Below are 18,886 nucleotides of genomic sequence, written 5' to 3' on the forward strand. Positions count from 1 at the left end.
AGTCGAGCGGGCAAATCGAACAATAACACCGATATTGAGTATGTCCACACTAGATCAGCGTAGTTGGGATACAAAAATCAGCGAGGTTGAGCGACATCTAAACTCCGCACCGAATAAGACGACAACAAAAACACCATTCGAGGCGTTACATGGTTATCAACCACGATTTCACGGAGGTGCTCTATCCAACCTTAGTCTAACCAGGAATGAGTGGACAAAACCGGACAAAATGCAACAGCTAATACGACAAAATATTGCGGTTGGACAACAACAAATGAAAAATCACTATGATTCAAGACGCACCGACAACATCAAATTCGATATCGGCGAAGTTGTGGTGATGTTACGCCAGCCGATACCCGACCAACCTTCGAAGCTCCAAGGAAAATATCGCGAACGACCACTGCAAGTAATTGAAATTTTACCGTCAGACACATCGAGTCGCCGAGATTGCCAGCGACGGAAGAGAACTGTACGCGACTACCGCTCATGTATCGCAGCTCAAATCCTGGAAAATCCTCAACGAATCAGACGACGAAGAAAACGAGCCAGGTGACGAGGAGGCAGACGAACAAGACCATACGATGATAGGGAAACCGCCACTTCAAGGTAAACCAATCGAAGGGGGGTCGCGCCCAACTCGTCAAAAACGCATACCGAAACGTTTTGACGACTTTGAACTTACATAAATAACGTATGTATGTGTATGTACGGTATGTTTCTTTTCCCTCCCCTAATTACTGTTAATTATAAAAATTAAAAATTGTCACTATTATGTTATTAATTTGTATTTTGTTGAAATTAATTTCTATTATAATATTAAAATTTTTTTTAATTTTTTTTTTTTTTTTTGTAGTGATGTTGTTAACTATAAAAGACTGGGTTACTATTATACTATTTACAATGGTTGAAAATAATTTCTATTTTGTTTTACTTTAATACTTAAATTTTGTTATTTTGTAGTCATGTTATATAAACTATAAAAGACTGGGTTACTATTATACTATTTACGTTGGTTGAAATTGATTTCTATTTTGTTTCATTTTAATATTTAAACTGTACAGGCATAATGTTGATTATGGAAAATTTAAAATTGTCACTATTATGTTATTTGTACTTTGTTAAAACTGATGTTTTTTTTTATATATGTATATATATTTTATTTTATAACCGCATTGTAAATAGCGAAAAATCAAAATATTGTTAATTTTCATTATTATTATTTTTTTTATTTATTTTTTTTTTTTTTGTTATTCATTTTTATTCTAATCGACTCGGATCGAGGGCGATCCTAAGGGTAGGTATGGCCGAATGTTAGCAACTATTTTAGTCACTGTTGGGGTCACACTGTAGGGGTACGTCTCCACCGTTACGGCGTCGGAAGACGGACCAGTTTCCGCGCGATCGACGTCCCGATCAGGACTCTCGACGTAGTGTTTATCGCCAGCCTTAATTAACTTTGGTATAAACGGCGCCGTTAGCCGTTTACCAACAATTTTGGCTGACGACGTGTTGCCGTAGTGCTAGTGTTTTTTTTTATATTTTAGTTTTTGTTAATGAATAAACGTTAAGTTATATCCTGTAAATCAAAAGCGTTATTTGTTTATTTATTAATAATTATATTCCTATCAATACTCATCTGTCTTAAAAACTTACACCGAAGTTTGACGATATCGTTCCTCTCCATTAAAAACAAACGACCATCGTTGCATTTTTTGTAGCTAAATTTTAAATTTTTAAGGAGCCTTTGCATCGATCGAACGCACCCGGTATAATTTGTTTTTTTTCTTACAGCATTGAGGATTAATTGAGCAGTTGGGTACTCAACCCGGTCATAAAACTCGTAGAGAGTCTTTCTCACAATATCGGAATCAAAATCATCAAGCTCTGAAACCGTTTTTGCGCCTTTGTATCCTTTACGCGGAGAAATAAACGTAGGACTCGCATCTGTTGATTCTGGATCATCACTTTTTTTTGCTTCAGCACAAATCCGTTTTACAGTACGATGAGATATTCCTCAAGCTTGGGCTGTAATGACTTGATCACTTTTAAAAAAATCAGCCGTTAAATCTGATTTATCTGACAGTTGTTTTAAAAATATATACACACTATAAATAATTTTTTTACTCTGGCTATGAGTATCTTTATCGACAAACGATATTTTTAAATAATTATAGAGTAACGTTAAATGGTTACGGAGGAGAAAAAGTAGCGTAAACAATTGTTGTTTACGAACAGACAGTGAACAACAGACAAAACGATAAAACACGAGGATCATAGGATCTGTACTCTGTATGTATTATGTGCATCACTGTATCCCTACCACAGTACGTTTTGCAGCTGTCTTCCAGACACACCAGTAAAAACTGGTTTTTTAGTCTATATAGTCTGGACAGCTGCTGTAATACGTAGATAGCCGGTAAGGTACCCCAAAAAAACAAATCAACTATGTTTCTTTTTATATTTGTAAAATGTGTATTATACAAGTGGCGCAGCCACGCAAAATGCGGCATATGTTGAGAACCAATGGCTCACGGGTGGGGAAGCAGCAACGGGTCGCGGTACACAGGGGCCACTTTTCCTGTCGCGGAATATAAAAACAACTTAAAAATAAAACATGCTGCAGTCGTTAATCTTGTAGTTGTTTGGATTCAAATGGATTCAATCTGTAATTATTGCATGTGGACGGTGTTGATGAGTGTGGCTAAGTAAAATAAATAATTAGTCAAAATGGAATTTAATAAGCCAAATCCACTAATAATAGCAATCAAGGCCGAAAACTTCCGAATGTTCCGGCAAAGTGTTCAGATTTACTTTGACGCAACTAAAGCACATTCGAAAAATCGGCGACACAGGTAGCTATATATTTAATGTATATATGCCCTGAAGCATTAAAAATTTATAACACCTTGAAGCCTAAAGAGAATACTGTCATTGAAGTAATGAAGGTTTTGGAGGATTAATGTACCCCTAGAAGAAATCAAACAATGGAGTTATATAGATTCTTTACCAGAAAGCAATTAGAAGGCGAAAACTTTAATAAGTTTTATTCAGATCTAAGAGATCAGGCAAAGCCTTGTGAGTTAGGGGATTGTGAGGATACACTATTAAAATCGAAACTCATTCTTGGTGTGGCTGATCGAGACTTGCAAGCACAATTACTCCGTGATGACCTGTCTCTAGAAAAGGTAGTACGCCAGTGCAAGGCAAAAGAACAAATGAAAATCAACAGGAAACTAGTACAGGATAAAGTCAAATTAGTCTACAACGTCGAAGATGATCAGAAGAAACAACAAAATACAAAAGGAAGACATTTCGAGCAGAGGACAACACAGAATGGTAGTGGCAAAGGATGGTTAAATAAAACCCAATCAAATCAATCTAGTAGCTTGTAGGTGTCTGGTTCGGATAAACAAAACTCACGTCGCGTTCAAAATATAACGTATATTTAATACCGGTTAATTACAATACTAATAAGTCAAATGTAATTTTTTTATTTTTTTTTGCTTTACGCGCCATTTAGGCGCTTCGCAGCTTCTACCAAAGTTCTCAATCTTCTGCATCCACAATACTTGCTCCATTGCTTAATCTCTTCAGGTCGTCTTTTACTCGGTCCAACCACCGTTTTCTTGGCCTTCCTACAGGTCGTTTTTTATTTGGTTTGTTGATGAGTACCTGTTTTATCAATTTACCCTCTGCACGCCAAACATGGCCAGCCCACTCTAACCTTTTCGACCTTAGAAAATCTTTTAAATTGGCTGTATTAAACAGACTGTTTAAGTCAGCGTTTTTTCTTCGCTCGTATACACCGGTATTGGGGTTTAATATAGGCCCATATATTTTCCTAAGTATTTTCCTTTCGAAAGTCTCACATCCATACATGACAATGGGGCGCAAGTAGGCAATGTATAGTTTTTTCTTTGTGTCTCTAGATAGTAGTTTCGATGTGAACATTTTTCTCATTGCATGGTATCCACGGTTTGCTGCACTTATCCTGGACTTAATCTCGTTATGCATATTATTTTTATGATTTATATTAGCGCCTAAGTACTTAAAATTTTCGACTTGCTCAAAAGAGAAATGATCAATGCTCACATTTTGTAACGGAGTAGGTCGTCTACTCATTAACATATACTTAGTTTTATTTTCATTTATTTTAAGGCCCATCTTTTTACTTGACAGTATGAGCTTTTGTACTGTCCCTTCTAATTCCGTTTTTGATTCTCCAAATAACACAATGTCATCCGCATATGCTAAGAGAGATGAGCGCCCCAGTACTTCCATTTCTCGGTCTCCCTGCGTATCTCTTACGACTTTTTCAAGTGCTAGATTGAAGAGAGCGGGAGATAGCGCGTCCCCTTGTTTCAATCCACACCTGACCTCAAACTCCTTTGATGTTTCTCCAAGAAAGCGCACTTTGCAAAGCGTGTCAGAATTGCAGCACTTTATTAATTTAACCAACTTCCTTGGTATTCCGAAATGTATAAGCGCTGACCATAGCCGGTCTCTAATAATGCTATCATAAGCTTGCTGGAAATCGATGAAAATCATGTGTAAATCTTTGTCATACTCATAATATTTTTCCATAACCTGTCTAAGGGTGAATATATGGTCAGTAGTGCTTTCCTTTCATGAAACCACACTGGTATTCACCGATTATTTCTGTTGAATATTTTTCAAGTCTATGTAAAATGGCTATTGACAAGACCTTGTAAGCAGTGTCCAAAAGGGATATGCCACGGTAATTTTCCACTTTCTTGGGGTCTCTTTTTTTGTAAATCGGGCAAATAATAGCGGTGTTCCAACCCTTTTCTAGTTTTTCTTGCTCCCATATAGTTGAGATGGTTTTGTGTAAGTTTTCCAGGAGGTCTCGGCCAGCAAGTTTGAGTAACTCCGGATTTATGTTGTCCTCTCCTGGAGCTTTGTTGTTCTTCAGTGACTCCACTATTGATTTGATCTCCTCCAAACTAGGTTCCGGCACTTCTGGTTCCACTGTAACATATATTTGATCCTCAGCCGGTTCTCCAGATCCATCTGTATTGTTTGTTTCATCGTCTGATTTATTATTTAATAGATTCTCAAAATATGTTTGAAACTTGTCTATGATCATTATAGGGTCTGATATGAGGTTGCCATCGTCATTAGTCATAAGATAGGTACGAGATTTAAAGCCTTCTTTTATTGATTTACATTTTTCAAAGAACATTTTCGGGTCCTTTTTATATGACTCAATGTCATTTAGGGCATTTTTTTCTGATGCTCTTTTCTTTTGCCTAATTATTCTATTTGACCTTGCGCGAAACTCTGCATATTCCTGTAAATTTGAAGTCGAAGGATTTTGTATCATTTTAACTCTTGCTGCTTTTCGATTTTTTATCGCGTCTCGACACTCATTATCAAACCAGTGATTCTTACTTTTTCCCTTGGTATCTCGGAGAGTTTCTGCTGCTTTAATTAGTGATTCCTTTGTTTGGGTCCACTCTATGACATTACTCAAATCTCCTTGTATTATGTTAAAGCTGTTCAATCCTTCCTTTATTTTGTTTTGGTATTCCATGATTTCCTTTTGATCTCTTAATTTACTTCGATCTAGTTTATGTGCTGCATTAGGTTGTTGCTTTTTTCTCCAGATTGTTGACAGTTTTAACGATAGGCTTGCTATCACTAAGAAGTGGTCTGTGTCCCCATCCGCATCCCTATAGCTTCTGACGTTTTTTATGCTTGTTCGGTGTCGCTTGTCAATAATTATATGGTCGATTTGACTTTTCGTCTTACCGTCTGGGGCAGTCCACGTGTGCTTATGAATGTTCTTTCTAGGAAAATAGGTGCTGCTTATAATAAGGTTTTTCGATTCTGCAAAGCCAACTAATCTCAACCCATTATCATTAGATACTGCGTGCCAGCTCTCTTGGCCTATTGTTGGTCTAAGAAATTGTTCTTTACCGACCTGCGCATTCAGATCACCAGCAATTATCTTGATGCAGTTGTTTGGCAGAGAGTCAAATAATCTCTCTAGATCCTCATAGAAAATATTTTTCACTTCCTCCTCTTGATCCTCTGTCGGGGCATAACCGTTAATTATACATATATCGAAATTCCATCCAGCCATTTGCAGGTAGCACAGACGTTCATTCACTGGCATGAAACGTTTAATGCTTGACATTATGGAGTTTCTAACTACGAAACCTACTCCTTGTTCATGTTTGTCTGTCTCTTTGCCACTAAAAAAGATAGTTGAATTGCTAGACTGAACGTTACCATTTCCTAGCCAACGAATTTCTCGTATTGCTACTATTGGCACTTTATATTTTTCAATTTCTTCCACAATATTCTTTAAAGCTCCTGCTTTATAGAGAGTTCTGATATTCCATGTTCCAAACCGAGTCTCCAAAAGTTTTCCGTTCCGAGTTCCACATAAAATCCCATTATTATCCACAACCCGAGGCTTTGTTAGAAGATTCACAACATATGGTTTTTTTACAAGGATGGATTGTTGGTCCATCGCTTAACCCCCAAACCTGGAGGGCCGGTTTGGGCCAACTAATCAAAGTCAGCCCGTAGCTCGGGGCCCCGGGTTCGCAAAGCCTGTAGCACTAAAGACTTAGTACCCCCCTGGGGGCAAGTCAAATGTAAAGGGTGTAAATTATATAAATGACTGTAATAGATGTGGCAGATCGCACAAAGTAAGGGAATGCCCTGCATATAAAAAAATTTGTAGTAATTGGGGTTTATTAAATCATTTTAAAAGCAAGTGTAGATCAGAAAAAAGTAAAACAGAAAATCAAGTTGATAATTTAGAAATGGAATTTTCAATAGATGCTTTGGAGGTAAAGGTCATGAATACAGAGCTTGCATATGGAGAAATTAAAAAATCTTAGATTGATAATATTAAAATGAATGGTGTTGAACAAAAAATTAAGTTGGATACTGGTGCTGAGCTAAACGTAATGTCTTATAAATTATTTAAACAATTTAATGGTCTAAATCTAAATAAAAGCATTGAATAATTAAATCATTTGGTGGTTATACTACAACCTCAAAGGGAAATACTTTATTTGAATTAGAGCATAAGGGTAAGAAAATAAAAAGAGTATTTGAAGTAGTTGATTATGACGGGCTACCACTCTTTAAGTTTTGAGGCATGTGTGACATTAAATTATAAATTATCTGAGGTTAATGAATTAAACATTTTAAATAAACAAAGTGAAAAGGAAAAGTTCATACAAAAGAATAAAGATATATTTGAAGGTATTGGAAAATTTCCAAACAGGATTAAAATTAAATTAAAGAATAACCCAAATCCGGTTTGTAACCCACCTAGGAGTGACAATCAAAATATTTGATAAATTAAGGGAGCAACTAAATTTAATGGTTAAACTAGAGTTGATAAAAACTTGCAGTGAACCGAGTGAATGGCAGAGCAACCTAGTAGTGGTTGAAAAACTTAATGGCACATTAAGAATATGTTTAGATCCAAAGGATATTACGCTAATATAATAAGAGAAATGTACCAAATACCTACGCCTGAAGAAATAAGGCCTGCGCTTGCTAATAAAAAATTCTATAACCTGTTAGATTTGAAACACGGTTTTTATCATTGCAAGTTGGATGAGATCTCTGGTAATATATGTACTTTTAGTAGTCCTTTTGGCTCATATAAGTTTAAACGATTACCATTTGGTTTATCTGTGGCTCCTGAAATATTCCAAAAATTAAAGGTGAAATACTTTGGGGAAATTGCTAGTAAGTCTGAGCATGATTTAATATTAGAAAAAGTAACAGAAAATGCCCGTAAGCTTAACGTTAAATTCAATATTAAAAAATTTCAATACTGTGTTAGTGAGTTTAAATTTTTAGGATTCATATTTAATGAGTTTGGTGTTACTCCTGATCCTGATAGAATTAGGGTAATTCAGGAATTGAATGAAACTAAAAATAAAAAAGAACTTCAGTCATTTCTTGGTATGATTAATTACCTAAGATTATTTCTACAAAACTTATCTAAAATTGTCACCCCATTTAGGGAATTATTAAAAAAAAATGGTCTGTGGAACTGGAATAAACAGTGTCAATTGACTTTTATTAAACTTAAAGAATTTCTTTGTAAAATACCAACATTAAAAAATTTTGACAGCAAATTAATGAGGATGGTGAGCTCAAACATTATTGGAAGTTAAAAAATGAAATTATAAGTAATGAGGGATTACTGTATTATCAATCTAGGCTTTTAATTCCAAAAACATTAAGAAAATATATAATACATAAATTTCATGAAACTCACCTATGGATCTCAAAAGCTAAGGCCAGAGTTAGACAATTATTTTATTTTCCTGGTATAAATACACAAATTACAAACTATATACTTTCTTGTGCTATGTTTTTAAAATTTAGTAGGTCTAAAATTAAGAAACCAATGCTATCTCATACAATTCCAGACATTCCATTTTATAAAATTGCAATTGATATAGCAGAGTTTGGAGGAAAAAGCTATTTAGTCATTGTTGATTATTATTCAAGATGGATTGAAATATTAAATTTATATAATAAAACAAGTGACTTAGTCATAGAAGTCATAGAATATAATAATATGAGTTTTTAATTTAATTATAACAACATCCAAGTCCAAATCATGACTTCAAACAAAATAAGTATTTTAAGTATGTCTTATTGCATCAGTAAAAAAATGTTCATAATATATTCTGAGTGGAGAATTATTGTTTTCATTTAGTTGATTTTAGTATATTAAAATAATCTAGTCACTAAGACTAAGATATGCATGGTAAACTAAATTTAAAAGCAATGTATGTGAAGATTTTTGAAATGTGTATAATTTTGTTATCAAGACAAATTATTGTTGTCATTTAGTAGGTAGGTAGGTACAATTTAGTATAAAATAAGCGACCCTGCGACCCATTGAGATATGCATCATACTAATATGTATGGTAAACTAAATTTACTAGTTTGCAATATTTATTACACTATTAAATGTGATAATAACCAATTTTTAAATATTATGTACAAGTATTCACTTGAATTAATTAGTTAAAAATAGTTGCTTCTGTGTAAATAACATTATAAAATATAAGTGCTAGTCTTTAAAAAGTTATATCAATATAGGTACTAATTGTTTACCATACTCACAATATTTCAATTAAGCTACAAGTAATATTACCTATAATATATATATTTATGTTTAACATAATTAACTAATTTAACTTACAGAATTTTGGTTCATGCCAGCGGTTTTATGTAGTTTAATTGAATAATAAATCATAATATAGGTATGTATTTACTATTTTGCTATATTTATTGCGACAATGCTTAAACAAATTAATAGAAAATAACAATAAGCTCAAAATAGTAGGTTTTGTTTGAATAACCTCATCAAATATAACTGCAAGACTTTAATTCTATAATTTTATTATTTTTATTAACACAAACCAACAATAGACCATACAATATAATAATATTTATTAAGTAAATGTATGAATTCTATGTAATTATTACTCATTAGCAAGAAATTAAAATAAAATAAAGTTAAATATATTAACAAATCTAAAAATGTCAGCTGAAATTCGCTGAATTTTATCATTTTTCTTGAAAATAAAAATGTACCATCAAAGGTTATAATATCAATAAGGAAAATAAAATGTAATGAAAAAAATGATGTTACATTTGCAGTCTTAGGTACCTACCTACAATGACTTTTAGAGTAGTTAAACATTTTCTTTAATCTAATTAGCTACCATACATTTCAATAAACTTTTGTCTAAAACTGAAGAAAATGGATCATATCCAAAACAGATTTAATTTAAATCAATGGTATAATATGCATAATAGTTGCATAAAAAATATACATACAAAATATATAGTTTTGTATAGTTGTATACATACATATAATAATAAATATTATAATATGAATGTTTAATTTAATTATAACAACAACAAAGTCCTAATCATGACATCAAACATAATAAGTAAGTATATCAAATATTTATCATATATATAATATTATCGATTTATTACAGTAAACAATACAAAAAGTATATCCGTATTATCGTTTGACATTATGACCAATTACGAATTATTTTTATTTATGATGTCCTAATTGCATTTCTTAATCTGAGAATAAATGAATAGTCCAAACTCCAAGACATGGAGTAATATAGAGAGGCCGTATCGTATCTCGGCGATACAACTATTGTGAAGACAAATGTTAGGTCATTTGTGTGTCACTTTACAACCACATTTCTACTAGATAATACAAATTAATAGTGATAAACTTTAAATTGTAAACAATAAACGTTACAAAGTTAAAAAGTTTAAAAGTTTTTTTCAAAGTTTGATTGAATACGTTTTGTACTTTTGTATTTTTTTTTTGGTAAGTTTTAACTTAAAATTTTGTATATTCATCATGCCGAGTTGCGTTGTTTGTGGAAGAATGCGTAATAATAAATCGAAAGAAAATAATATTATGTTTCACAGGTAACAAAATATAATAGTTTTATATTGTACATTTGTTTATTTTGTAATATATTGTTACAATATTATGTAATCAGAAGAATAATAACTTTTCATAATAAACTATTTTTCTACTTATTTATTCTTTGATTGTTTTTTTGTACCAGGTTATGATGAAAGTATCCAAAATAAATGGAATGAATTTTTTATTGAAAATAATGTAAACATTAATAAATTCAGTAAAAATAGTTTAATTTGTTCAGCTCATTTTGATTCAAAATGTTTTCTTCAATATAAAGAAACAAGACAATTTACTCGAAATGCAGTTCCGACTATTATTATATCTCGTGTTTTTAGTGTAGGTTATAATTATGATATGTTATTTTTTTTAGCTATTTTTACAAAATGATTTTTATCATAGGCGAAAAATATATATCCAGAAATGTATAGACCTTTAACTTCGTCTACAATATTACCTACCGTTTCTAAAAATCTAAACCAGAAATCAAAGTATTAAATAACTATGTATGGAATTAATAAAAATAAATTATTATAATTTAAATTTTTTTCTAGGTAGTAACAAATAATGTTTATTGTGATGGAGTGTCTACATTAGATGAAATTGTTTCTATGCCTGACTCAAATGTCAGTTATGTTACTGTAGACAATATTTCTGAGCCAGTGTCTGTATTAAGCGAATCTTCCCTGTTGGAATCTTCGACAACATTTGAAATTCAAAGGCCTTGTTAACTGGTGATATAAAATATTATAGTTTAGACTAATAAATTGCATTCATTTTTTTTTTCTAGAAAAATTATTCCTCGTAATATTGCTGCAAGTCAACCAGAAAATACAGATACACCCAAACGTCAATTTTTAAAACGTGGAATTCATAATCTGACTAGTGAAATAAAAATAAAAAACAAAAAGTTGAAGTTATTAAAACAAACCATTAGTCGCCAAAAGAAAAAAATTGTTTCATTAAAATCCATCATATCCAAACTACAAAAGGAAAATTTGATTAATGATGAAACCAGTAATGTTTTACTTGATTCCTTTGGTAAGCATACACATTTAATTAGCAATTGGGCAAAAAAAATGTAGGACAGAAAGTACTAAAAAATTATTCTCCAGAAATCAGACAGTTTGCTTCATCTCTTCACTTTTTTTCTTGCAAAGATTATAATTATGTGAGAAAGCAATTTAATACAGTTTTACCTCACCCAAGAAGGCTTAGCAAATGGTTTTCTTCTGTTAATTCCAATCCTGGCTTCACAGAAGAGTCATTAAAAATGCTATCGCTTAAAGCTCAAAATTCAATTAATCCCATAATATGTGCGCTTATGCTGGACGAAATGGCGATTCGACAACATATTGATTATGACGGCACTAATTACTATGGGCACATTGATCTTGGAAATGGCATAAATAATGATAGCTTGGCTGCTGCAAAGGAATGTTTTAATAAATTATGGTAGTATCGGTAAATGAAAACTGGAAACTTCCAATAGGCTACTTCCTTGTGAATAGCTTAAATAGTTCACAAAAAGCTGAATTAGTTAAGCATGCTTTAAATCTATTATTAAATATTAAAAACCTAAATGTTGTAAGCTTAATTTTTGATGGTTGCTCCACCAATGTTACCATGTCTCAGCTTGTTGGTTGTAATTTTAATGCAGATAGTTTAAGTACTAGCTTTTTATTTAATTAAATGAATCACATTGACCATGAAATTGTTGTTTTATTTGACCCGGCGCACATGGTAAAACTAGTTAGAAATGCATTAGGTGAGCAAAAAAAGTTTTTAGACCATAATAACAAAATAATAGATTTTAATTTTATCCAAAAGTTATTTATATTACAAGAAAAAGAATGCTGTCACTTAGGGAACAAATTGAGAAAACAACATATATTTTATTATAACCAAAAAATGAAGGTTAAACTTGCAACACAACACAATTACAACACTGTTAAGTCAGTCCGTAGCCGATGCATTAAAACTTTGTAAAAATAACCTTGAGTTAAAAGAATTTTCTTATTGTGATGGAACTATGCAGTTTATTGAAATATTTAATAAAGCTTTTGATATTTTAAACTCTTGGTCAATTAATTGTATTGGTAGTAAGAGAGCCTTGTGTAGATAAAATTTTGAGGATATTTCAAATTTTATTGATGAATTTAAAATATATATTAAAGGGTTGAGAGTTAAAAAAAATATTAATAATGTTAATTATGTACCCATCTTAAAGTCAAAGAGAAAAACTGGATTCATTGGATTTATAATGTTTAAACTCAATGTTGAAATTATACTACACTTTAATAGATTCTTCTAAAATTGATTATTTAAAAATGCATAAATTAAGTCAAGACCATTTAGAGCTATTTTTTGGATGTATAAGAGCTCAAGGTGGATAAAATAATAATCCAACATCCAAACAATTTATGTCCGCGTATCGTAAATTGGTCATTAAAGTAAATGATATTGAAAGTTTTAACACAGGAAACTGCATACCTTTAGAACATAAAGATATATATTGCACTCATAGGCGTAGGGTGATCAAATATATCGGGGGGGCTGCAAAAATAATAATACTTCATAAGAAAAAAAAAACACTAAACTAAATGAAAATAAGACATTTATTTGTTTTCAACTATAATTCCAAGCGTCTATTAGTTTTTGAATAGATATTTAATATATCATTAGAATCAATATTATTTGAAATATCTCTTTCAATATTTAGTATTGCCAGTGAGGAAAAACGGTCTAGAGTCATAGTTGACCGTATATATGTGTTGATACGTCTCATTGTCGAAAATGACCTCTCACATGATGCTGAAGAAATTGGTAAGGTCAGAGCTAAATTTAAAAGTTTATATACATTAGGAAAAGTTGAAATAGTTATATTTTTTTTGAATAAATTTATTTGATTTTTTTGTTCAGGTCCCGGTTCAGGTTTATTATTATAGTTTTGAATACAGTTTTTGGCAACCATCATTTCAGCTTGAAGTGAATTCAAATCAACTTTCAGTAAATCCTATATTAATTAGAACACATTATTAATACAACTTTAAGTAATAAGACAGTTAGTTAGTACTTTCATGCTTCAGTTATGGGTTACATTAGTTTTATAAGTTTTCACTTAAGTTGATTTATTTATTAACATTTAACATACCTTATATTGTTGAATAAAAAATGAACTTTTTTCATAGTCCAGATTGAAAAAGTGATCAATAGAAATTGCCAAATTCAAACTCTCCGCAGAAAATCTTGTCTTCAGATTATTTACAACCTCGTCTATTATTGGATAGTAAGCATGTACTTTCCAGTAATCAATTAAATTAGTTTCATTATTAGAGTCCTCGTGTTCAGCTGCAGTTGTTGTAGTTACAACAAAATTTTTCAGAAATTCAGGCTCTGTTCTTTTCCGTTTAGATACTATTAATAATGAAAATATGATATATGTTATAATCAATTAATAACCTTACTAAAATTAAACTATTTATTACTTTTATTGGGGACTTCTAATTCTATATTATGTTGTTGAGCAAATGTTACTATAGTTTCCCAAATTGTCATATATATTTTACTCTGATTTCGACTATCTTCAAAAGTTTTTATGACTGCATTTATTAAACTGGCTAACAATAAACTCACAAAATATTATGTTAAGTATTATCGCCGATAAATAATTACAAGAGTGATCATTTACGACGAAATAATCAAAAATAATACAAATAATTCTGGGGGGCTAATATTCGCACTGGGGGGGCTAAGCCCCCCCCCCTTGCCCCCCCCCCTAGATACGCCTATGATTGCACTACTCAAGTTCTGATCCAATTAAAATAATCAATAATAATGTTTCTAATATTTCTATGAATTTGGTTATTCAAGAAAAAAACCAGGTTGATGTTCAGTCTTTTATAAATGATCATGATTATTTAGCTAACACTTATACATATAACTTTAGTCATTTTTCAAATGAAATAATTATATATATTGCTGGTTTTGTTGTTTTTAAATTAGCTTCAGTCCTTAACTGTGAAATATGCCTAAAATCATTGTATGCTGAAGATAAAAATTAATTTTTAAATTCTTTAATTACATTAAAAAACAAAGGAAGAAATCGTAATGGTCTTAGTTATCCAAGTCAAAGCGTTATTTTAGTTTGTTTCCAAACTGAAAAATTATTAAAATCTTACAGTTATCAAACTAAAACCATAAATAAATTACTAATCCAAACTCAAGTTTTAAAACACTTTTTAAATAACTCTGTAATATTTAGTTTTTTGAAAACTCTTAGTCAGGAAAGTAACACCCCATTATCTGATCATCTAACTCTTTTAATTAAACGATTGCTTACATTAAAATCCTGTAACGAAACACTTTCAATGCGCATATGGTATAATAAATTAACTCTTTTTAAAGGACAATGAATACAACTATTATTTTTATTATTTATAATGCTTATGCTTTCTGCAGGTTTTCAAATTAAATTTAATAATAATTCAATATAATGTTTATGTTAATATATATATATATATATTTTTAAGATTAACAATAACATTGGTGGAAAAGCTGCTACAAAAAAATGGTAATTTTTTATGAATATTATTATACTTATTATTATACATTGACTATAATATTTATTTTATATATTTTTTATTATTATAAATTATGTATTTTTCATGATAATGACTTAAAAATAAAGCTTATTTCAAATAATAGTATTTTTTATTCTGTTTTATTATACCTACTACTACTCTAATATAGTTTTTGCTAACATCATCCCCGTCACAACTAAAATCCTATTATAATAATTAATATTTATGGTACCTACATTAATTATTATGCAAAATCGCATTTATTATAATAATATACAATTAGTACTTAGGTTAATGTTATTTTGTATAAGATAAAATTAAACAATAGTTTTGTTCATCGTCATCTGGTAACACTGCAAGTAGACCTCTTTTGCCTCAATACGAAAATCGAACGGCTCCTCTATATTACTCTATGCTCCAAGACCGCGATAATAGTGTTTATAGTATCAAATTATTTCATCGATGATATAAGATATTATAAGTCTGTGATTATAATTTATAACCTAAAAATAATAGTGATAAATGATGAGATACCATGTGGTTCTTAGATCATATACTATGGATGTAGCTATGCGTTTACTGAATTGTGTCCAACATCATCCCCACCACCTTCAAAATTTCACGGTACACGACAGAAATGCGCATGCCCAGAAATCTATACAAATGATACTGTTATACTGATAAGTAATGATAACGTTGAAATTAAATAAAAACCAAATTGTTGACTTTTTACTTAGATCATAGTATATGTTCTAAGGCTTTTTATTAAATTTGCTAATAATTTGACACCGACATTTTTGTTCATCAATATGGGCAGAGTGAGTTGTTTTTATTGTCAATCAACACCATCCAAAATTTCTGGCTTAACACTGCACACGTAAGTTATAAATTTATGACTATTGTTGTATTGTAGAATTAATACATAGCTGGTAATAGGTATTATTTTATAAATCATAATTACATTTCCAGGTTACCTGCTGATAAACATTTACGTAATGCTTTTTTAATTTTTATTAAATTATTGATACTTATAATATTAAAAAAAAAAATGTTAATCATATATTTTATTTTATTTATCCATTGAAGTTTTCATAAAAATGTTGAGCAGATGGAGGTGATGATGTGGTCGTTTCAGTAATTGTTGTCTGGATGTGTAGTGCTGATGAGTACTGTAGTGGTGTCTTCGGCTTTATTAGTCTGTTACCATAATATGGTGGACAACATTGAGTTCCAGGCACTGCGTTTTTGTATAGATTAGAGCCTAAGTACGATGTTAAATATTCCGGTGCTTGGTTTTGGATGTTTACATTTTGAGTACATTGTGGTGTTGATGGGACTAGTTCAGAAGTAGGAGATGATGTCATCATGTGACTGTTGCAATAGGGTAGGCTGTTTTGAGCTCCTAGCACTGATGAATTAGCATTCATTGAATTAGAGGTCAAGCCCGATGTTGACCTATGTGTTGATGATGTAATTTGTTTATTTTGCAATTGTGCCCACTCTAAATCCATGAAAAAATGAGTCTATTGGATGTGTGTGAGAGGTTTCATTTGATTAAACGTCCATAACGTATATAATGTCAAATACCCATGAATAATATTTTTAAATTACAACAAATTAACTAATATCGTTATAAATTCATAAATTTATAAAATCTATAAACAATTAATTTGTCTTTCCGGTTAATGAAATAACTTACATGTGCAGGCCATTAATTTTCTTTTTTCGCAGCACCAATAATATATGTCCTCTTGTTTCTCGTTTCTTGTCATTAAATATCCCTTGACACATATTTTGGCATTTCCTTTTTGAGATGGGATAATTTGACATATTTCACTCATAATAAAAAAACTCCTAACTTATATTTATAACAAAGGTACTATACAATTAACACGCAAAAATACGTTTGTTCATTGGAAATGTTCAATCGTTCACTGAGACTCGGGACAAATAATTGAGCGTTTTAGATAATATAGGTACTAAATTAAACTTTTATAAAATAAGATAAAATAATTTTATTTTGTCGATATTTCAAATGATCAGTATTTTGAACTATCGGGATTTTGGTTTCGGGTTTTTGACATTCGAGATTATCATTGTCGGGATTTTGAACGCCTTCCAGTTTTATAAGAACTTTTATTTGTTGAATCCATGAATCCATGGCTTCATAGTTGGTGTTTTGTAAGCTACTGCAGTTTTTTGAATTGAAAAAGATTACATTTTAAACCTAATCAGAAGACAGAAAAAATAGAATTTATTTATTATATTGATAATTCATAAGTAATCACGCTGGGTATTAATTTTATTTTACAAATATATTATTATATACTTATTAATGCGTAGTATTACTATAGAATTATATATAGTACATTTTGGTGTAAAATTTAAAGTTTTGATTATTTTTAAATATACTTGCTAGTTTGCTACTAATTTTTTGTATTACAAAGTTAGTTTTGGATTAATCAGTAACGTTTAAATATGAATTTTACAATATTAATATTATAATATAATTTATTGTACCAGCTAATAATGTACCTCGTCACTACTTTTATATTATACCCGTTGGCATATTCTGACATCTGTCGATTCTAATCAATTTATTTTTGTTTTTAATAAATTATATAGGTGTCTAAATATCAATATCATTATTTACTTTATGCGAGAAGCATATAAAATATGACTTGATCATAAATAACTATACATAATAAGGTATAAATTTTGGATTTTTGTTGTTTAATAAAATTATTACAATATGCTATATGGAAATATAATTTTAGTAAAGATATAATTACGAGTATATTATAATATATAATATAATATTACTCATATTATATAATATTTATTTACGTTGATACACAATGCTTTAAAAATATTTTGGTTTTAATTTTTATACGTATCAAAATGTTTTATAAAAATTTAAAATATTTTAGTAGGTATATGGTACGTATTTGGTACAAAACATTTTTAAAATGTTTTAGTTACATTTCATTTCAAATATATGGTAATCAAATATTTTGAAAATAATAATATTTTTAAATTTTTATGTGGGTAGACACTAACTATTTATATTATGTAAATTTTATTATGTAACCACATTAAATATATATCATTATATTATTATATTATCCACTAACCACTTATTTTATTGTATTAAGAAATAAAAAGGAAAAAAAATGTAACCACTAACAAATATATATTAAGCAAACTATTTGTAATCAATAAATATATGTTGTTAACTTAAATTATTATGAAAATGTTCAAATGTTACTGTAAAAACATACAAATGATTGTAAAATGTATTGAAATTATTGTAAACAAGTTTTAATAACTTGTATTGTATTTTGTAAACTTAACTATTTTTGTACTTGACTTTGAAAGATTTCTGTCTTGAGGACATAAACCTTTTTTTTTCGTGGAAAGGTGCTACGTGCTCTGATGTTCCCAACCTCGGGTCGCGGAGGATTTTACGGTGGGTCGCGAAAGTATTACCTACAATGCAAATTTTATATATTATATTTTTTTAGTTTCATTTTCAAGCAAAAAAATTTCCGAAATATTCTGATAATAAAATGATGAATGGAGAACATAATTTTAAATATAAAAAATAAATGATATAAATGATATGGAGCATACTGTGTACGGTTGTACCCACATAGCGTAGAAAAAATTTATAATTTCTATTTTTGTTCATAATATTATTTCCCTATTACTACGGCGCGTGGCGATGCGTCCTTATCGTTTTTATTGTATAGATACGCAGGGGCGTATACAAGGGGGGGGCGATAGGGGCGATCGCCCCCCCCCTGGACATTGTTGAATGTGT

The 18,886-nt window shown here is 30.3% G+C and overlaps 2 protein-coding genes across 2 annotated transcripts; both read right to left on the minus strand.

Moving 5' to 3' along the window:
- Positions 1–4,612: 4,612 nt before the first annotated feature.
- On the minus strand, positions 4,613–6,502 carry LOC132926048 (uncharacterized). The gene has a single exon (XM_060990395.1). The coding sequence runs from the start codon at positions 6,500–6,502 to the stop codon at positions 4,613–4,615; it is 1,890 nt and encodes a 629-aa protein (XP_060846378.1).
- Positions 6,503–13,112: 6,610 nt separating this feature from the next.
- LOC132926049 (uncharacterized) lies at positions 13,113–16,893 on the minus strand. Its single transcript, XM_060990396.1, has 5 exons — positions 16,763–16,893; positions 16,268–16,518; positions 13,969–14,100; positions 13,635–13,897; positions 13,113–13,496 (listed from the first exon to the last, which is right to left on the minus strand). The coding sequence occupies exons 1-5, from the start codon at positions 16,891–16,893 to the stop codon at positions 13,113–13,115; spliced, it is 1,161 nt and encodes a 386-aa protein (XP_060846379.1).
- Between the last annotated feature and the right edge of the window lie 1,993 nt (positions 16,894–18,886).

The sequence above is a fragment of the Rhopalosiphum padi genome, chromosome 3 (assembly GCF_020882245.1).
Source record: "Rhopalosiphum padi isolate XX-2018 chromosome 3, ASM2088224v1, whole genome shotgun sequence".
In the NCBI taxonomy this organism is placed as follows: Eukaryota; Metazoa; Arthropoda; class Insecta; order Hemiptera; family Aphididae; genus Rhopalosiphum; species Rhopalosiphum padi.